Here is a 21,498-nt window from a genome sequence, read left to right on the forward strand (position 1 = left end):
TTTATACCACTGACAGATAAAAGCGGATTCTAATTTTGTTTCGACAAATTTTTCTGTGAATTTTAAACACAAGACTATTGAGAAGTTCTGCTGCTGAGCCGTTCAGAAGACATGAAGAGAAGTGACGTTCCGTGAGTTCGATCCGGGAGCAACGTCTTGACATCCGGAGCCTCGTCTGGTCGCCTGAACCTTGATTTTAACTAATAGTCGCCATTATAATGAGCTCAAATTATTTACCGTACCTCAAGAAGTCAATAAGCTCAAGAACTCGTTCATGTAAAAAAATCAGGGTCGAAGGCTTCAAGCACATCGTAGATAAATTCCAATAAAAAGTCTGAATAGCAGCATGAATAACTTATGCAACTTGCTAGAGTCATCAGAAAATCCACAATTTGTCCATGCGTTCTCTTCGCCCTCATATGTGAGGTGTGCACAGCAGGGTCTGTTAGTTCGATGGCATCTATGCTAGATCTGAAGTAGCTTTTGAGCTTAGCATTCCTGCGTTTGATGGATGAAGCAAGCTCGGAGATGTCGATGTCTCTGCTGTGTCAGCCATGCCAGCCACAATCTGGACGACCAAAAGCGGCTAAGGAAGTGTAGCCCGTTTCTTGAGACACGAAATGTGCGACACGAGAGAATTTCTGTGCCCTTTTCTGACGGTGGTCGCTACGTGGAGCGAGGACAGTTACACAGCAATCGCTCATCCTTAATGGTTCATTGCAGTTGTACTACTAATTAATTGATTTGTTCAGCTTTAAGCAAGGATGACAGCTCTATTCTCTTGACATACCTCAGTTGTAACTTAAGCAGCACGAAACGTGACAGATGGCTTCGAATATAGTCGTGTGATGTATTTTAAATGTATCAATGAAAACCCTCTGCGAAATTAGCGATCAATGATCAACATCATTCTTCGTCCCCTAGCCATTTCTCACTTGCATCTGTGACAAGTAACAGCGAGCCCAGAGTTTTCTTTAACATAAGCTTGGGCGCATTAATACCTGCAGTACAGGCGTTATCGAAGAGGAAGGTTTTACGAGACCAGCGCCCAATCATCGGCCGTGGATGGGAGACTCGTGACATTTGCACGCTCGCTCCACCCAAGAGTCGGGCGGCCTCCGCAGGTCTTCTGTAGTAATTTATCTCTATGGTTTTTATTATTTTCCACTCGCCATAACCAAGAGGTTAATTTAAGATGTTCAGCCATATCAACACAAAAAAGAAAAGAATCGTTTCGCGCAAAATTTCCTTCAGAGGCACACGGTATCATGGTTAATGTTATGTTATGGTGATAAAAATAAAAGGACTTGAACATTCTGCGCTAGTGTAAATGTGGCAGGTTTGAATTGATGATTTTTAGTTCACGTATGAACACCTCAATATTTGCAAGTTTTGTGTTTATTCTTAGCAGTCATCGAGATTTACCAACTGAGTGTTGCAGACATATTCATAATTATGTTGATTTTGTGTATCATGTTCTTTTAGCAGACGAAAACATGTGTCATTTTTCCTCTCAGTTATAAAGCGAGGCCATGCACGACGGAACGAATTGTTTGGATGCATTTTAAACCTGTGCGTGACACAAGAGGCGGAAAGATATTTGCATTTGTTGCAGATCAGAGCGAGCTTAACATCATTTCTGGAATAAGCCGAGGATTTTATGAGAAAGAAATGCGTGAGAAACTCGTTGCAACGGACGGCCTTGCACCCGAGAGTTCTGGTAACAGTTCGTTCTGCTCTTCTTATGTTCTGCTGAGGCTTACGTGAGGCTCACATCAAGGCCTCCGAGTCGCTGGAACACAATCCTGCCGTTTCTCCGTGACCGTCTTTATGAATATAGAGATATTTTTGCTCCGAGAATCTGGACTTGCGTCAAAACTTTCGGCGCGTCGTTGTTGGTGTGCGCCAGCAAGTCACTGCCCAATTGTAAGGCCAGGATTAGCAAGTTGTAAGTCGTGCTCCGTACACCGGCTTGCTTCAGATCGCTGTTGATTATTCTCGCTCAGACCGCCTTCTCTCGCCTCTCTAAATAACGCATTGTTAAACAGAATCCGTCAACATTTTTACGAATGAAAACTCATGGAAACGAGATATCGTATTGTGCTCAATGACCAAGCACTTGGAATTATTAATCTTTATGGCCTATAATTGATCCCAGTTTGCGGAATATAATACCGGAAATGCAAAGAATTTTTTCAAACCAAGTCCTTTTTAACGCGCCGGGCTTCCAAGCGTGAGACGATTATATTCCGAGAAATGCTTCGTCTTGAATAAAACAGAACATCTCAGCATCATGTTGGGTGAATGTTCAGCGCTTGGGTCCTGGTAGCTACAGTAAATAAAGTTTTTATTTTAAGTAAAATATATAACAGTTCATTGCGTAATTATCATAATGAAACAAAAAAGTCCGCACTGGGCATAATTTTGTCTACAAATATTCGAAAAGTTGCAACTCTCTTATCAATTTATTTCTCAGTTTAAATGTAATCACATACTGTACATCATTCAGGAGCTTTAAATACTTGAATTGCAGTTGATGCCATAAGCAATTTATAAAAAAACGCTTAGAAAGTTAAGTTTCATTTGCAAAGAGTTTTCTCTGCACGGACGCGCTCAAAAATAAGGTTTTAATAGCAAAAGTTTGTAGTTGATACAATATTTATTTCCAACAAAAATTAAATACTAATCAAGAGAATGTTGTCAAGGTACTCCTGTATATAACCGAAGAATTAGAATGGCCTTCATTGCATAATTTTGAAAAATCTCATTATGTGTTTTCCTTCAAGATGATATTTGCGCTGGTTATTTAGCCTCCGATGAAATTAGTCTAGTGACTGCTAGCGGATGAGAAGTGCTTGGGAGGAAGCATAATAAAACCCTTCATTTTTCTTAAATTCCAAGTAGTGAACTAAGTTCCGCTGTTAAAACAGGGAAAATAATATTGCACACCTTTCTTCTGCGTTCGATAATTGAATTTCAAATAGCTGTTGTAATTAGTTAAAATATTGATTTTGAAATTTCAAACTTGCATTCACATTCGAGGGCACACTGCAATACAGTTTACTGTATTGCCGAGGGGGTCGGCAAAGCAGAAAACTGCAATCGTTTGCTCAGGCGAAGTGTGAAAAAATTTTTTAATATATCGTTTGCCTGGATTTAAAAAAAATTTCACTGATCGCACCAGGAGATTCTTTTAATGTGGAAAATATCGTTGAATGATCATTATGTGAGTCATTGAGTGAGATTTCTCAAGAAGAAAAAACCAGCGTCCGAGTTGATGTTTTCCCATCGAATTTGCACTCCTACAAACTTTTATAAACTGAAGAACACTGACGATATTGCAATCAATCTCAGCTTAATCTTAAAAGAAACCACGAGTGATGAGCCATTCGGAATTGACAGCCGTTCAAATCTCCGTGCCAAGCGTCCTAAGGAAAGTTTTAACTCGCTATTTACTAAACTCATTTAAATCTGCATGTAGCTGGGTTCAGTACTTGAATTTCAGGACGTTAGAGGTATGCGACGTGTACTCGGACATGACATCAACAGCATGGCGCATTTGTGAGGCGCATTCGTCAAGTGCATACTTACCACAGAAGAAACTCCCACTTCGATAAGGCGGTCGTCACGATTGTTTTCTCGACGAACGAGCCTTGGCTGTGGTGGTGCTTCGTACGTGCCTCGTCGTCATGTTTTGATGAGCGTGCTGCTGCAGTAATCATTCGGCATGCTTTCGATAGCCTCGACCGTCCGAAGCTAAAGAAGGGGCTATTAAAATATAAAGGTGGGTGTGGGAATTCAGGAGACACCGCGAGAACGTGACTGGAGAGCAAGGGGGTGGGAGGAGGCGTGTGCAGCACATACTTGGAAACACCTCCTGCATCAGCTAGATAGGTAGGATACCCTGCATGAGGAGCACATCAGGCACTCATGCTGACTAATAGGTGGACTCCTGACTGTAGGAGGAAGGCGCTACGGCTGACTAATGTCGTGGATCATGCGGTCATAGCGTGAGATGAGGTCTTCCCTCACCCGAGCCTCCTGAGGGCCATTTAGACCATCTTTTCGGTCACGGCGCGCAATTAAAAATTCACTTGATCTTCATGGAAACAATAAAGACCGTAATAAACAGTTTTTTGCAGGGTTATAATCAATGGAAGGCAGTTAAAACGTCGAACAAATTTTCTGTATTGGCGATTTAACCGAACATCGCAGCTTGGCGTTACCTTCGATAATTAGAGCCTATCAAAATAATCTTTTACATTACAAGTAATGATATCTTTTCAAGCTGTACATATATTGTATTTGGAACATAAGCTACATGAATGACTTACCACTATGCTACTTAATTGGAACATGCGGTATACAGACGTCGTTCGTAGCTAGCATGAGCGAGGAATTAATGAGCAAATTGTTAATTGTCTGACATCTATGAGTGGAAGCGAAGAATTAATTAATTGATTCCTAATTATAGGAATACAACAAATTTAATGTCTAATGTTGTAATGGCTTCCTCACCGTGGTCAGTATTAATTTCTAGATATTCATCGTCCGCACAAATTATGAGCCATTCTGGGCAAGATTTCTGTACATTGATTTTTAAGGCGATATTCGGTATTAATATACATAATGCAACGCAATGCTACACAAGGTTCGTATTCTCGTTAGCGAAAGATGAGTTGACTCAGTAAGTGATTTATTCAACAAGAACGCAAAATCCTGGAATAAAATAACACTACTATATATAAAACAGGAAAAACGGTAACATTATGGGCATATATTCATATGTGAAGAACTTGCACAGAAAGAAATTTTAAAATTTGTTATCTAATTACGTCATTATTGTTTATATACGCTTATCGTTTGTCTCGTGTTAGGAGGCGAAGTCGGCGCTTATTAGCTCGATCGTATTTATTATTACTTGAACCTTCCCTGTGTGATGCAGACCTCCTGCTCAAACCGTACTACTACTCGTGTTCTTTTCTATACCTTAATTTGTGTTTGTGCGCGTGTGTTTTCATTTTGTTTTGTTCCATTTAAATGCATGTTAGCACTTCTGTGTTCGCTCGTTTAAGATCTTACTGTGCTGGCTTCATGTCAGTGGTTGAAACCCGTAGGGTTATTGGCTCCTTGGAGCTTCGGAATTTAACCGATTTTTGTCACTTGCCTTATGTCCTGTGAATTAACTTGCATGCTTGCATGCGCTGAACTCCCTCTAAGTACGAGCGAATGAACACTCCTATTACTGTTTTCACTGATTCCTTTCTTATGCATAGTTCTCTACATGAGAACTCTTGTCTAGGATTCCTCAACGGAAACAAATAGGTTAATTATTTTGATTATCTTGATGTGTTATTATTCTGATTTTATTTGATCATATTGAAATCCATAGCGTTATAACTTGAATTCGTTGTTATTAGGCTTAAACTGTATATCCATCTCGTTCAGAGAAGAATCCACCCAACCAACTCTACTGTCATACTGGGCATCAGCCCTGCCGCTTCTGTTTATTTAAGCTGCCGCTCATCCTTAATTGTTACGTTCTGTTGCCACCGGCAATATGGTAAGAATTGGAGAGAGAGAGAGAGACGTTCAACCTGAAATAGTGACTCATTCATTTGAAATTCAATAATGTGTTCTCGACTTCTAAAGTTCAAACCTATACTTATACGTATTCTACTACAGAGAATATAACATCGAGCTTATCGTTTCCTCAAAGCTTCGTTCTGCGAACCTCTTCTTTGTGCGGAACCACTTTAATAAAGGTTTCAACGGTTTCATTTTTCTTTAATTTTCATTTGTACCAAAATTCAATAGAAACTATCTAGTAGAATATTTAGAAGGAGAACAGTAGTACTAGGACTTGAACGTACAAGAGCCGAGTCAATTCTAATGATGGTCATTAGTTCTACAGCGAAGTAACTTACTAGTAGAAACTATAGTACGGAATACAATGTATATGTGGGCGCTACAACAGAAATTTTACGACACGTATGAAAGAGTTGCATGGTTACAGCAAAATTCGAAGTGCCATTTTTAACTTCAATTTTTTCAATCAGTTGAAATTCGAGAAAAAGTTATAATATCCTGACGTATCATTTATACATAAATAAATATTCATGTTTATATGCGGCGATTAATGAGCAAAGAATGCATTACAATTTTCAAGGAGTCGAACAATTCTTGAGATGATGTTGGTAGATCAGAAGGCAGTTTTAGCAAGTAACAATAATATATTAACAATGTTTTGAATGTAACAACATTAATTTTCAAGTTAGGAGAAGCATTGAGCAATGAAGTTTTGTTGGACATAAGTACATAATACACGTAAATATTATACAACACAAAAATTTCGAGCCAGAAAGTCCCTCTGCAAACAATCTCGAATGCATAATATGTCATTTGTAATTGTAATCATAATTTGCTGAATGTCATTTATCATTGTTATAGAGATACATGATAATTTGTTGAATGTCATTTATAAGAACATTGTATCTAATTATGTGGTTGATTGACGGCCATTGTTGTTGGCGACGTGTTATCAATATACAAGATATTTCCCTAATTTTCATCCCTAGACATTTTTTCGTGCATCAAGGTTTGGGCGGACCATTCACGACAGCTGTGATAAGTACATGGCTGAACTAATAGTTCAACCATGGTAGGTAGGTCGTTTTTCCCCGTTTCTAATTTTTTTCTGCATCGCGGCTAGGTAAAACATGTAGGAGAATAGCTATGGTAGGTAGGTTGGTAGTTTTCCAGCGTTTCTAAATTTTTCCGTAAATCGCGGCTAGATTGACCATGCATGATGATAGCTGTGGTGGTAGGTAGGTAGGTATGTACATAGGTAGTTAGGTACGATGGGTAGGTAGGTTAGCAGATTCTAAAATTTTCTCTTCGTCGCGGCTAGGTTGACCATGCATGAGGATTGCTGTGGTGGTAAGTAGGTAGGTATGTACATAGGTAGTTAGGTACGATGGGTAGGTAGGTTAGCAGATTCAACTCATGTGCACACAAGTGACCTTTGCAGTGCCATCTGCCCGAGACTGACTGGCCCAACGTGGCTGTTGCCGCCCCAGGGCGAAGACGGGACAGCAGGAATTCGCGTGATGCCGCTTAGGCTGGAGGATATAGCGGCCGCTCCAGCTGCTGCTATTGGTGCAGCACGCTTAGAGGTAGGCTCTGTAACTGGTCTTCAGTGGACATGAGGACAATCTTGTGCATATATTTTGCTGGTCTTTTTGATTCATTGGAAATTGTTCCATTCCTCAACGCTCTCAAGCTAAATTGGAACTTCACGCGTTAAGTTTTGTTTCTTATTGTGTGCTAATGAACGTCATTAAAAAATTTTAACATTGAAATTTTTTTATGAAGATCTTTTGAAATTTGAATTCATATGAAACGCCTTCAGATTTTGTAGCATTTGTTGCTACCATTTTTATTTCGCAATAAAAATATTATCATAAAAAAATTCATAAAAACCAGCAATCTACGGAGACTATAATTAAATATTCATCATTTATAAAACTCTTTGCGTGTATTTGTTCCAATAATATATCAAAGAAATAAAGCCCATTTCTCCGGAGCTTTAGACTGAATAGGAATTTATTGAAATTACAGTAAATAGTTCAATATTTAATGAGATATTATTCATTTTTGTGATCACGCGGACTGCTCGTGCTGCATATGAATAATTTTTCCCTATATATTTCCTTAAAAGAACAGAATTTTGCCAAGAAAATATAAATTTTACTGATGGATATCTTTAATAAATCTATATTATTCAAGTTACTGCTTCAAGGTTAAAGATTTGTTTCAAGATGAGAAAACCAGTTATTCTCCGATTGAAAGCAGGAATTTAAATAACAAAAATCACAAAAAGTCATGAATTAAAATAAAAAATTCTGTCTCTGCCTCAAATGGTAACAGTCGCGCTATTCTGAAAAGTATATTACTTCCTTGAAAGAAAAATCTTGACTTGAAATTTTGAGCAGTAGTTGTGATCTGTTGGTCGGCGCTTTCTATTCAGGCCACAATCCTTTAGCCATTGAGGTCATAACGGATGCATGATCATGATCAAGGGTAACTGATCCAAAACTAATCAAGTTGAAAGGTTAATTCACGAAACGGATTATGACTAAACAATAAGTTCAGACATATAAACATTACCGCGAATACAACCTAATAAAGGGTTATCGGTAGCAGTGGTAGAAAGCGAGGAAGTAAGACAGGAAGTGAAGGGAAATGAATGATAAATGTAATTTATCTGTTCAACTGCCTTACCTATTAGCAGCACGATTATTTTCAAAAGGGAGTTTAGCAAGTAAGTAGTGGAATTATGCAGGAAGGAGGAGCCTATAGAGCTGCTGGACAGCTCAGCAAGGCTCGGAAGGCGTTTTTTTGGGGCCAAGGGTCAGATTGTCGGCAGGAGGAGGAGGAGGCAGAGGGTTCCGTGGGAGGACTGTAGATGGTACCTGATCCTTGCTTCCTTCTCCCTCCCACCCACACTCATCGTCGTGTGGGTAAACCTCGTGTCAGTGGCACTCAGGCCCTTGCGGGGGATCTGTCCTTCCTGCGAACCCAACACTACCTCCGGAGCGTCGCACTCGCGCTGCATCCTAAAGCGAGCCGGCAGTTCGTGCTCAGCCGCACGTAGAGTGCTGCAAGAAAATCTATGTGCCAGTGAGCGCATGTTTTGAAGTCCTTATACGTGGAGGACACACGGAGTGCAGTTTTTTTTCAAAGTGACCCGTTTTATAGAGACCCATGAAACTTTTCATTCGTGAGCAAAGTAATGGGATTGCCAAAGCTAATTCTGTGACCGTGTAGTGACTTCCGCGTAACGCGCGAAAATACCTTTACTCGTGATATTTGAACTATTTTTTATGATAAACCAACGCGGTATAATTAGTGAAATCTAATCCAACGAAAGAAATAAGATATAACCGTGTAGTCCCTCGGAAGATTTATCCTGATATTTCGGGCCGCGCTCGACTGCAATTGTGATAAGCGTTCCCGTGGAGTGGTGGATGCCGCGATAAGACTTCGCTCGGACTTTACCGAAACTCTCACGGAATTCTCGTCCACGAGATTTTAATCTCTTGGATGTCCAAATGATTTAGCTTCACCTGTCATGACACTCACGCAAACACTGCACACGTGGCCATGGTTTTTTATTTGCTTTTCATGTGAAAGATAGAAGGTTTTGATTTGAATTTTTTGTTTTGTTTTTGAATTGAATTTCATAAGATTTGTAATTGAACGAGTTATAGATCATATCTATCCAAAATCAAACCGGAATTGATCAGTGAGCTTGCCATTAATCTAGTTTGAAAAGTCCTTTATGAGACTAAGAATCGGGTAAAGTTACTGAATGATTAATCATTTACGTGATTAGTAATTACTCCCTTACGTAATTAATTAATCACTTATGTGATTAATTAGTCGCCTACGTGATTAATTTCGGATAAATTAGGTTTGAATGATTTACTGTACAATCCGACATCAGCGTTAGAAGAAACTAAAACAGTTCGGTTTTTTGTCAGTCTTCAATCTCAGAGCCATCGTTTAACTTTACAGATATTGACCAAATTAAAATTATCACGTTTTTCGTGCCCAGACATTGAAATAAAAGTCACAGTTTCTTGACTTTTCAACGAATGCTAGATTTTGATAAATTATGTGGAGTATTTTATTGCGTAGTTAATAAGCGCTCACCCAGCCCTCTCGTCTGCTACGTTGCAGTGAATGACGGCTAAAACGTTTGCGTGGATCAAGTCAAGGAGACAAGGTGAGTTGAACCTGTGTACGAAATTGTAGGAATTTTCATCATACATATCATCTATATCAAACATATGATATATGAAATCGTGTTGGCCTTAATTGTAATAGTTCGAGTTTGATTAGCGACTTTGGTACCCCGATTTAATAGCCTGATCGATTAATGATCAACCGTGATTCTAAATGATCCAGAGATTCGGGCTCCTGGCAAGCAAAGTCTTATTTCAATCGTCATTAATTTTTCTGTAATATATAAAAAATAAGTCAATTTATCATGGACAAAAGAGGTTATGTTTTCAATTCTATGTTCCATGACGTAATTGCTGGATTTGTTTTACAATTACAATATGTAACTGCTGGAAGCAGTTGAGGTGGTTCTGAGGTGGTTCTGTTCTGCCAATACACAGAGTACATTATTATGTATTGATTGATTATTGTATTAATTATCGTGAATTTTACGCTGATTTTATGAGTTCCAATTAGTTTAATAGAAGCAAAATCTCCCCATATTTCAGTTGAGCCTGAAAAAGTATTACTTAACTGACTTATATTTGTAATTTTTATTATCCGACGACAGTATTGAAAAAGCTATAATTTGTTAGCCTGAACTATGTCATTAATGCGCCTAGTTAGCTATGTAAGAAGTAAATTAGTTGCACTAGGCATAAAATCGAAGCTGAAGTCTATATTATTTTCACCACAATTGTCGTAAATATCACACAGGATCTCAAAATTCTGGCCGAAATTAGATCTTTGATCAGGAAATTTACATAAACGAAAATTAGTTGCCGAAAGCAAAGCAGTAATTTTTTTAACCACGTAAAATTTCAAAACGTTCCTCGACGTGAATACCCGTCAAAACTTCTGTCCTTGCTTCAGCATATGAAGCCTTTGCTAGGGAATCAAGTCACACACAACTCAGGTCATAGCGTGAAAAAACGGTGAAATCCACGAGCAAAAACAGAGGATCTTGAGCTATTGTACTTAAAAAATAAAATAAAGTTCACAGTAGCACAAATGCTTGCCTTGAGACGCTTTGGCTAGAGGCTTCGTATTCTCTCTGGATCTTTTCTGTGCTTGTTTATGTAGAGGATGAGAGCAGCGAGAAAATCTAAAGTTACATTTTTTCCTGAACTAACCATAATTTGAACAACATCCACGCAACAGATGGAGTTAAATCTACTGTAAGATTTTATCTTTCTTGAAAAAGAAGCCTCAACGAAATTTTTTAAAACTGTTCCTACGTAGGATCAGTTTCAAATCCGGGATTTATTTTTATTCTTCAGCAAAATATCATTCAACATCTTGATAGAAATTGAGGTTTGGAAAATTTATGCAAAAATTTTGATTATTGATTGATTTTGGGAACTATATTTTACGTTAAAAAATGAAACACTAAAATATATGAAGATTCTACTCTCAACCAATCTTCAAATGGTCAAGTCGGTGAGCTGGGTGTTGATCGTTTTCTAGCCTAACAACCTCATCATTTATATTCATCATCATTAAATTGAAACAATCAATTAATCCAACCGAAAGCAAACGGTGAACTCTCAGTCATAATTCCAGAAACGCATAGTAATGGAAGATCTGGAATGACTTGCAATTTCGATAATGGCCGACATCATTGAACGCGAATAATCATCATAGCTTCTACCGTTGTCAGTGGGAAGGAATCTTGCTTAGATTTTTATCAGAAGGTTAAATAATTGTACGCGGTTTCTAATGAAATGAGATTTTGCTGAATCTTTCGTAAACTGAGAAGTTTCAAAGAATGTGTGATTAACCTTTTAAGTAAAATGAAAAAAATTATTATGAAAAAATTCGGTCTAGTTTCATTATTCTCGATTACATTTGGTACATTCGCTGACAATCAAAATCGGTGGTATGGATGGGTTTGAAAAATCAAATTATATAGAAAAACATTTTTTTGTCATTCTCGTCTCATAAAAGATTGGTAGTCGAAGGAACTTCATTTTTGTTTGTGGTGTTGTATCAATGTATGCTTTCTGTCCACAACTCACTCGCGAATGATGACAGTAGCTCATTTTATAGATGAGTCATTTACAATAATATTTACTGAATCATGATGGCAATAAGACCAAGCTGGCGGTGCATACAGCGCAGCATGCAACACGTCTTCACCAGTGAGACTGCGAAAAGTTTCAAGAGCTTCGGGCGACGGAGGAGACCTCTGAAGTGCAATGTTGGTTCGGTGGCCTGAAAAGAACTTATGTTCCTGTTCCCTCACTGTAAAGGCCAAGTGGGATATTCGGTGGCTCGATCAAAAGCAATATCAAGCTCGACTGCTTTGAATATCTCGGCAAAGAGAAGCTGAGCCACTGGCGTGTGCAATTGAATAATGTGAGACAGTCAAGTGTGCCTGAGCGATGACAAAGAAGGCTCTTTTCGTCGAGCAAGCTAAAAAAATGGTTCAAAAATTCGTCAGAAGAAAGATGGCAGGTACTGAAACAAGAAGATTCATGTATTAATGAAGCCTTTTACACTAATAAAAAATGATCATGGAACTAAAAAACGTTTTGCAATATTATTGTGATTCAGTATTATTAAAATAATTGGCAGGAAATACTGGAAGTTGAAAACTAACTTGCACTGGTGTTTCATAGAGAATTTAATTTATAGTGAGCGACAAAACGAGTAGATTCCTCTTCGTATCCTGAGCAAGAAAACTAGCATTTATTGTGCCTTAAAGAAACGATCAGCATCGTCTCGTTGAATGTTAGTAGATGACGGAACACTGAGATGCAGCATTTTATTTTCAACTTATGAATATCTAGAAGTGAAGATGGCCGCCATTTTTGTTAATAAAAAAAAGTGATCAGTCATTAAATACGGCGGCTGAAGGTCCTTGATGGCGACCATTACAATCAAATTCGCCACTAATCTGACCCAGTGACTGCAATGCACATTAGATAATAATCTACATAAGAATATATTAATCATTTTTAGCCACAAAAAGATAGTCAGTAGAACTTCCATGGGTAAAGATTTGTATTAATGTAACGCACAATTTTTGACAAGAATCGCATAAGAGTTAGGTAGCTTTTCAATCAGTCATGAATTTTTTAAACTGAAAATTTGAGGGAGTGAGACTTTTAAAATTTCGCGTTTGATTAGAGAAACGTACAAAATCAAAATAATTGTAACAAATCTAGCACGTATAGATAGATACACGACTGACTTTTTGGCTGAATGAGGTATGCATGCAATCAAAATTCTTCTATCCACTTAAAAAAATGTTAACTCAAGTTTGACCTAAACAGTACCTTACGCTAGGTATTCGTACTTTATTTGAATTCCAAGTTGGGCAAGAAGCAAAGCATGAATGCCAGTAGGACATCCTTGAAAATAGAGAGGTTTCCTCCTCCGTATGCCAACTGGAACATCAAACACTGCGAGGCCATTTGTCGAGCTGCCGCTAATCAACTTATTTTGTTACCACCGATGTTGATCGAGTTCCCTCGAGCTCGTCGCCCGAGACCGCAGAGTTTCAACACCTCAGCGAGAGGTGGTGAAATGCTAAAGAACTGTAATCCTGAATTCTACACTTGAGTTTGATTTTTGTAGTAAATACGGAAATGATGATTCATATAAGCTATTGTATATCAACGGATTTCAAAAATCACTGTGTTTTTTGTATGAATATAGTATAGCTGATCGTCAGAAAAAAAATTGATTAAAGTTTGATGGTCTATGAAATAATCCTGCAACAAGGCCAAGAAATGACGTAGGTATAGCACTGGCTCTTTTTATAAATAAAGAAATTTTGAATTATTTGAGCTTAATACTCATAAATTTTCTTCCAAAAATTATTTTCAAAGTTTGTGCGGTGTGAAAAATTATACAAGTAGGGTGGAAATATGTTTGCTTTGTTTAACAAATAATATAAAATATTGGGCTGAAAACTCCAAAATGCAGAGATTAACTTGAATCGAAATAACTGATCGCTATTACTTTTCAAGTTTTAGGAGTTTAAATAATGAACCTCAACTATGAAGAATTGATTATAACAAATCATAATTATCAAAAGCAGCATCTCAACTGACAAAGATATTTAAATTTATCTTAATATAGCTTTGATTGACTACTTGTTTATGGAATCTGAAGATATTTACTTCGAACAAGAGTTTCGAATTCCTCTGAAGACAATAACATAATAATTTAGAGGCCATAACAAGCAGGGATAATTATTGACTCTGATGCACGGAAGTCGTGGAAGAAATAGAAATGTAGTTAAAGACATTGAAATGTTCCATTGTTACTATCAATATTAACTGAAGCTTAGAATACCTTTCACTTACCCAAGAGAATTATCAGAAAAATTTATGTTTAAAAAAATTAAAGCAATGAACAATAATGAGTCAAAAGACGTTTGGTCTAAGATCAGAAGTTCATCTCATTCAATCATTCCACGAGCATTTAAACAAGGACCATAAAGAATTAGAAATTAAAATTGTTGCTATTATGATTTGCGTCTGGCATGGTCCTTAACGATCTCTGGAGCACGAGAAATAAGAATGGGAATTCAGTTCCATACCTGGCAAGTCAACAGAAGCCCTAAAAAGTGTCAAGTAAACAGAGCATGGGGCGGCATATCCTGTCGCATAATACGGCGCTGCCTCCGCCATGTACGGACCACTCCTTGCGTGACACGGTGTCGGCACCGCGGGCCAACATGCATTAGCAGCGTACAGGGCGGGGGACAGGTTATCCAGGGTGCCTGCTACTGCTGTTCTCTCAATAATAATTGTGATTGTAATGATGATATTAATGGTTATTATGAAAATAATAATAATAATAATAATAATAATAATAATAATACTAATAATGATAATAAAATAATAATAATAATGATAAATAATACATCATTTTTATTAGCATCATTAACTATTATTACCTTTATTGTCATTAATAATATGGTGACATTACAATTAAATCCGTCACTCACATTAATAATAACAATTTCGAGTGTTAACATTGATAGAAGGAACTATCAACTTTACGTTTACAAAGGAATTTCTTTGCACGTGATTAAAGCTGTTTTCAGGATATTTTTTTCGAAGCATATGTATCTAAAGAACTGATAACATTCGCAGAAACTTATTTTGCGTGAAATCAACTTTAGAAAGCCTGATTCACTGCCTTCTAAAACTCAATGTTAAGCCCTAGTCAGGCTAGTGGCTTAGGCGAAATTTCGACACTCAGGTTTCAAGGAGTTTTATTTGGGTAATCTTGAAAACATAGTTTCTGTATGAATGACATCAGAAATATTAGCTATCGAATACACAAGATAAACAAATATAAGCCAAATTAAATCCAAGTTAACCAAAAGAATATCATATCAGAATCAATAATGAAAGACTAATAAGTTGCAGCACTAAACTCACCGAAGTATTTCGCCACTAAAGAGGTTTGAACTACGAATGACAATTTATCTGCATGTAAACTTCGGTCCCATGACTGAAGGTCTAAACAGAAAGATTACGTGAAGCGTACATGTGAAAAATTGCGATTACACTCAACATGCTACCATAAAACTCAGAGATCTGAATTCTTTAAAAGACTGAGCCGTTTCGGAGAACCTAAATAGATAAGTAAAGAAACAACTCGGATTGACTGATATCTAAACTAAAAAAAATCAAATTCCATTACATTGATAAGAAAAAATTTTATGAAATAAAATGAGTGGAAATAGAAAGTTTAGTATCATTTAGAATTTGGATATTATTTGTAGTTCCCTGCCACAAAATGCCATGCAAACTCGATGCCAGGGATCTAAGTCTGATCCGCTGCTCGCTCTCTGCCCGTTCATTTCACCACAAAAGTTGTGGCATTATCTCCATATATACGACGCTCCGTACAAAACCCCATGGTAAACTCTGTGTCACGTAAGCCGATTTAATTCAATACATGTCAAAGGTGAATATGGAGTTATATGTAGATGAGCTTGCAGTGCAGGGAATTCATCTTCGTATGCAAAGGAAGGATATTTTTAGTTGTGTAATTGGAAAGAATAACTTGGGTTGTTCTTGAATGAAGCTAGTCAAGTGAGGGCTCTGGGCCATCAATGTTATAGTTCGCTGGGTCTGCGAGAATCATATCGAAGAATTAGGTCGGAGCATTCATTACAGACATTTTTCATTAAATGCATTTGTCGTTTTAACTTAGACCGCAATGTTATTCAATAAAAGAGACTGAACAAGAAAAGAACTTCTATTGACCAAAAAGGATGAAATTTTCCTAAAGTTATTTTTTTGCAACTGTTTCTCCAACCTAAGAGTAACTGCCACGTGTGCTATTCTGTCGTGCAGATGAACCAGCTGTGTAAAGTGTGCGCGGAGCCAGCAGCTGGCTTCCACTTTGGGGCCTTCACGTGCGAGGGATGTAAGGTATGTGTACGGAGTGAGGAATATGAGGTATGTTACGTTAAGGGGTGTAGGAAGTGAGGGATGTTAGGTAAGTTGCGGTAAAGGGTGCATGCAAGGAGTGAAGGATGGGAGGGACTTGAGGTATGTTACTGTGAGGGATATTTTGAGAAGATTGATGGTGAGGGTATTTATGCAGATTTTTAACGACAATTTAAGAACGTGGGTGCGGCAAACTACAATTTTGAAATCAAATGTGTTTTTTTTGGCACCAAACATTGCATCTAATGCGAACCAAACAATGAAAAAACGTTTACCTAAATAGCTTAGTTTAGCTGGAGAACTGTAGTGAGCAATAATATTTAGGTAAGGAGGAGCTGTGTCATCGACCCAAGCAACATCCTGTTTCTTGAGATTGCCATGGCATTAGAGCCCAATGGTTGCACTGGACCAAAGGAAATAATTCTGTAGGCAAAAGGGACCGATGAGCACAATGCGCTAACTGAGTCATAAAGCAGGGAGACAAGCTGTCCTGAGCTTTGCCAGAGTCAAAGGTAAGATTTCCTTTGAGCTGGAATGAGCCACCTCGCAGGTTCTTCGCGGCTGAAGAACCTTTGAGCTTCTAACTTGATTGCAAACACTGTCGGGATTACAATGGCCACGAGAGCAATCTGATTTACCGAGCTTCATATACGAAATGACAAGAATAACAGACACATGGGAACGTCGCTCTCAGGGTCTCTCTTCCATTAAACTCAGGATACTATAAATTCTGATTCTTACATTCACGTAGCCAGAGCTCGAGAAAAGGGCAAGTTTTATGGCTTAATTTAGAGGGACATTATGTTGACTTCGCTTGGCTGCTGCAGGATATGACTTCATCTTGTCTACTTTGGCTTGCTCGCAAACGGCTCACTTACAAATGGAGGGTGGCAAGCCTATTTGTATTCCACGGCTGCTCATGCTTAGCCATTTCAGCAAATTTTAATATCCTACTTGAAAGTTTGTTTTAATATTGTGACCACTGGGAATTAAATGTCATTCATTTGATAGAATTGTTAATTTAAAATGAGTTGAATTAAGAAAAAAACAGCCATGATAAAAAAATTATGAAGCGCGAGGTTTTTACCATGCTAGGGTGTACCACTGTTAAAGCGTTTTAAATGATTTTCAGCAAAACTTTCGTCCCTTGCTCGGAACATGATAATTTATACAGTTTTCGCGTAATCTATTCTTTTGGTTTTTGTTCAACAGGAAAAAAATTGTATTGCAAGTCTTCTTTTTTTTTATTTCAGAGTTTCTTCGGGAGGACATACAACAATTTATCGCAAATACACGAATGCAAGAACGGAGGACAATGCGTAATAAACAAACAAAACAGAACGTCATGCAAGGCGTGCCGTTTGAGGAAATGCTTGGTTGTCGGCATGTCCAAGACTGGATCGAGGTAATTTCATACACAAACTTTCGCATATTTAAGATAAATTATTTAAGGAGATGACTGTCTATAAGTACTTCTAATGTTGTTCTTTTACGTACCCCAGTTTTTAGTATCCCAAATAAATGAATTAGCGCGAATGAATAAACGAATCAGCGAGGAAGTGCATAATACTTTTCAACATCAGCCGCGCATGAGATGAAGACCCTTTAAAATTTTTTATTTATTGCCTATTCAATTTGTATTAATTTAGAAAATGAATGTGTAAACATTGATGCAAGTACAAGTGTTGCAATATTTTTATTAATGACCGTTTATATCAATGGCTGTTAGCAGATATGGCCGGCGATCAAACTGGTTCAAGATCCACTGTCTGCTACAAGAACAGTGTGGGTACTCGAGTTCTGCAGGCCAGTTCACCTCCTTCCGCAGTCCTGTGACGCCTACCCTGCAGGACGGTTCCTTGCCCTTCGTAAACACTCAACTGAGGGACGCTCTTCGCATGGAGGCGCCCCTCACTCCTGCAGATCACAGCATCTCTCCCACTGCTAGGATCCCCATCACTTCCTCAGGGTCCGGCGTGTGTATAAGGACTCCCGTTAGCGAGGAGCTTGTGACCTCAGCAGCAGCGATGTCGGAGCAGCGGAGCCCGCACAGCTTCGGTGTAGGGCAAATGGGCGCGGTGAGTAGAATTAACTCGAGTTAAATGAAACATTCAATTATTAATGATGGGTAGTCGGTTGCATAGTCTGTGACTATACGTCGATTGTTAAGTTAATTGTAAAAAAGCAAGCATATACAAATTTTGATGAATATATACTTTATTTATTAAATGAATTACACCGAAGAGTGCTGTGTACAGCTTATCTGAAAGTTAGATACTGCGTGGCTGAAGACGTTTTGTTTATGAACTTATAGAGAGAAGAAGAATTTCCTCGCTTTGAAGAAATATAATGATTTTTGACCTCAAAAGTCGTATTAAGTTATCTTGACGACTTTTGAAACGATCGAATTAGTAAAGAACCAGGATGGGCGAATAGATTGTTTTTCACTCGTGCTGACTTGAGTTACATTGTATGATTTACGGTCAGCTCATGAAAACAATTCAATGCAATCAGGGTGTTTGATCTGTACAAATTATCCAATAGGTTGAACGCCGCATTAAAGAAGAGACCCTGAACGCTATAAGAAGAGGAGTAGGTATGCCGGACAGTGAACTTGAGGCTACGTATCGGGAGCAACTTTTTGAAGCGATCCGAAGGTCGCACAACTTACAACCTCCTCGGCTCCTGGACACAAATGCGGTCCAGTCCATGATGAGGCCTACGCCTGAGTGTGATCCCGTGCGACGCATAGAAGTGAAGTTCGAACGCGTACGTCGTGCATCCTCGGAGTCTGAGAATAGAATTAATTCTGGCAATGGATATGATTGGGATCGAAGGCTTCAGGACACTCCTGTCTTTAGTGAGTGTTTGCCTCTTAAGTCTACGTCACCTCATTCGTCGAAAGATTTATTGAGCGTTAGTGTTGGTCAAAACACAGAATGCTCCACTACCTGCTCTCAAATCAAAAGAGAGATTATTGCCAACGAAATAGATTCAGTTCATAAGGTTGTTTCTGACGGAACGTCTGAAAGATCGTCGGACAATCGGTCTCCAGTTTGTCATACACCAAAGTCTCAAAAAAATTCCAGATTATCTGAAGACTCGGGAACTCCCATGACAGAAGAGGAAAGGTTGTCTTTCTTGAAATCCACCAGCAAAATATCAGCAAATATTCCAGTCTCAAGAGAAGGCTCGGTCATTAATAGTTTCCATGGTATTCCTGGATTGTTTCCTCACCGTCCTCCGAGAGATGATATTCTGTACACGCCTTTAAATAATAATATTTTCCCGTTTCCATCCTACCCTCCTGTATGGCCATCAATTCTTCCCTTCCCATCGTTAGCAAAATTTTACCCCCCATACAATTCGCCGCCAGTGTCAAGCACTCATCTTTCTTTAGACCCTTTCAAAAATCCCGTATTCATGCCATCCGAAATGAGAAATTCTTTGCTACCGAATCCTTTGCATGATGCAATTAAGGGAGATTCGAGCAACAAGAAGCGTATTTTAGATGCAATTCTTCAAGTTCAAAGAGAAAGCAGTTGTGGGCCTATGGCCTCACTAGGAGGCCTTTCCCCAACAGCGGTTACTTTGGCAATGAGTTTACCACAGCACGTCACGACGTCGGTGTTGTCTTCTGCAACGAGCGTTTCTACCACATCTACGTCGTCGGGGGAACAGCCCATCGATCTCACGGTTCGTCGGAAGCGAAAAATGGCAAAGCGCGACATCACTTACCAGCCACACGAGGAAGAGAGGCATCAAGGGATAAAGGATGACTTCCATCGAGGGATTGGTGAGAGAGAGGACGATAAAGATGAAACGCGAGGAAAAATAGACGAAGATGACGACGCAGACGAGGAGCCTTTGGATGAACGTGCGAAGAGAGAGATTCTCGTGAAAGGCACTTCTGAGATCGTGGATCTCAAGACGAGCATTGAGTGCGCAACGAGGCTCCCGGATGCCAAGTTTGAAGTGCCCTTGAAAATAATGAAGCTCGAGACTGCAGGTGATGGCCTCATCACTTAACCATAGTGGCGGTTATGCTTTTAGTGTAAACTTGTGCCTTTTGGTACAGCAATCCAAATTGACATTGCAATACAGTGTGCCATAATAATTAAGTGCAATTTAAATTCTAGAGCATATTCTTAAGATAAATCACTTGGCGGAATCAGTATGGGGATTTATTGCAATAAATATTAAATTTGTATTGTTTCTAGTTCTTCATGTAGTAAATTAGAAGAATTTTCGTATGTCGCCTATGTTTCGTACGGGCTATTCTTTCGTATTCTGCTCAGTACGTTTAAGGAAAATATCTTACTTATAGAGACTGTTGTTTAATCAATTGAATTTTAATTGTTTATTGACAAAATAAAACAGAAGAAAAATGCTTTTAGTATACCTTCATAACAGGAACGTTGATATTTTGTCCAACAATACGCTATTCATTTCTGTAAGATCAGACGTAAGCAAGATCCACATGACAGTGATGCTATCATGCATATTCTAAAGGATTTAAGCTCGCACTAACAACTCCACATCCGTTAATGTCTTTTGATTCTATAAGAATTTTGAAAATTTTGAAGCTCTCAACTTACAGACATTTAGTAATCTCGAAATAGTCGTCAGAACCTAATGAAAAAGTGATGCAATAATTTTAATTAGACAAGATTGAAGAGTATTTAACCTGAGCAAAGATACAAGAGCAAATGATGATGGTACTGAAATCAGCGGATATTAAACCGTGGAGTTTTTATTTATCTCCATCCAAGAAATTTAAGTGACATCGCGTGAAATTTTATTGATTGAAATATACAAGCACTTTACATACTTACCACTATTTTATAGCACGTAAATAATTCAAACGACTATGCAATTCAGAATTAATCAGTAAACTGCGATCTACATACAGCATAAGGAGAACTTCAGTTGGCTGGATTATATAATATGATTAGACGCAAATCTAATTGAACGGGACAAATTGGTTTAATTGTGACAAATAAAATTTCCAATTTATCAATGGAAAAATCATGTTATATCCATGTGTATTCGGTAATTTTTTGACCTAAATAATTTTAAGTCAAATTACACGAATGATAGGAAAATGTTTCAACGAGAAAGTGTTAGAGTTCCAACGATTTACCAAATAAAAGTTTATTTATCTCATATGGGTAATTCCTAAATTTATGATATATATGAGGTAGAAAGGCAGTCATATATTTAATATAATTCAAACAAATTTTCATTTTCATCAAAAGCCTAAAGTTGAAAGCAATGACAGTAATATTAA

The 21,498-nt window shown here is 38.1% G+C and overlaps 1 protein-coding gene across 2 annotated transcripts; it reads left to right on the forward strand.

The window, feature by feature from the left end:
• Nucleotides 1-8,714: 8,714 nt before the first annotated feature.
• LOC108667670 lies at nucleotides 8,715-21,199 on the forward strand. 2 transcript variants are annotated; one of them, XM_018154714.2, is made up of 5 exons: nucleotides 8,715-9,790; nucleotides 16,113-16,190; nucleotides 17,462-17,613; nucleotides 17,938-18,286; nucleotides 18,753-21,199. In XM_018154714.2, the coding sequence occupies exons 2-5, from the start codon at nucleotides 16,113-16,115 to the stop codon at nucleotides 20,235-20,237; spliced, it is 2,064 nt and encodes a 687-aa protein (XP_018010203.1). In that variant the 5' UTR covers nucleotides 8,715-9,790; the 3' UTR covers nucleotides 20,238-21,199. The 2 variants fall into 2 exon arrangements, with proteins under 2 accessions (XP_018010203.1, XP_018010204.1); XM_018154715.2 differs by having other exon boundaries at nucleotides 8,716-9,790; nucleotides 17,941-18,286.
• The last annotated feature ends 299 nt before the right edge of the window (nucleotides 21,200-21,498 follow it).

Source organism: Hyalella azteca, unplaced genomic scaffold, assembly GCF_000764305.2.
Source record: "Hyalella azteca isolate HAZT.00-mixed unplaced genomic scaffold, Hazt_2.0.2 contig12239, whole genome shotgun sequence".
Classification (NCBI taxonomy): domain Eukaryota; kingdom Metazoa; phylum Arthropoda; class Malacostraca; order Amphipoda; family Hyalellidae; genus Hyalella; species Hyalella azteca.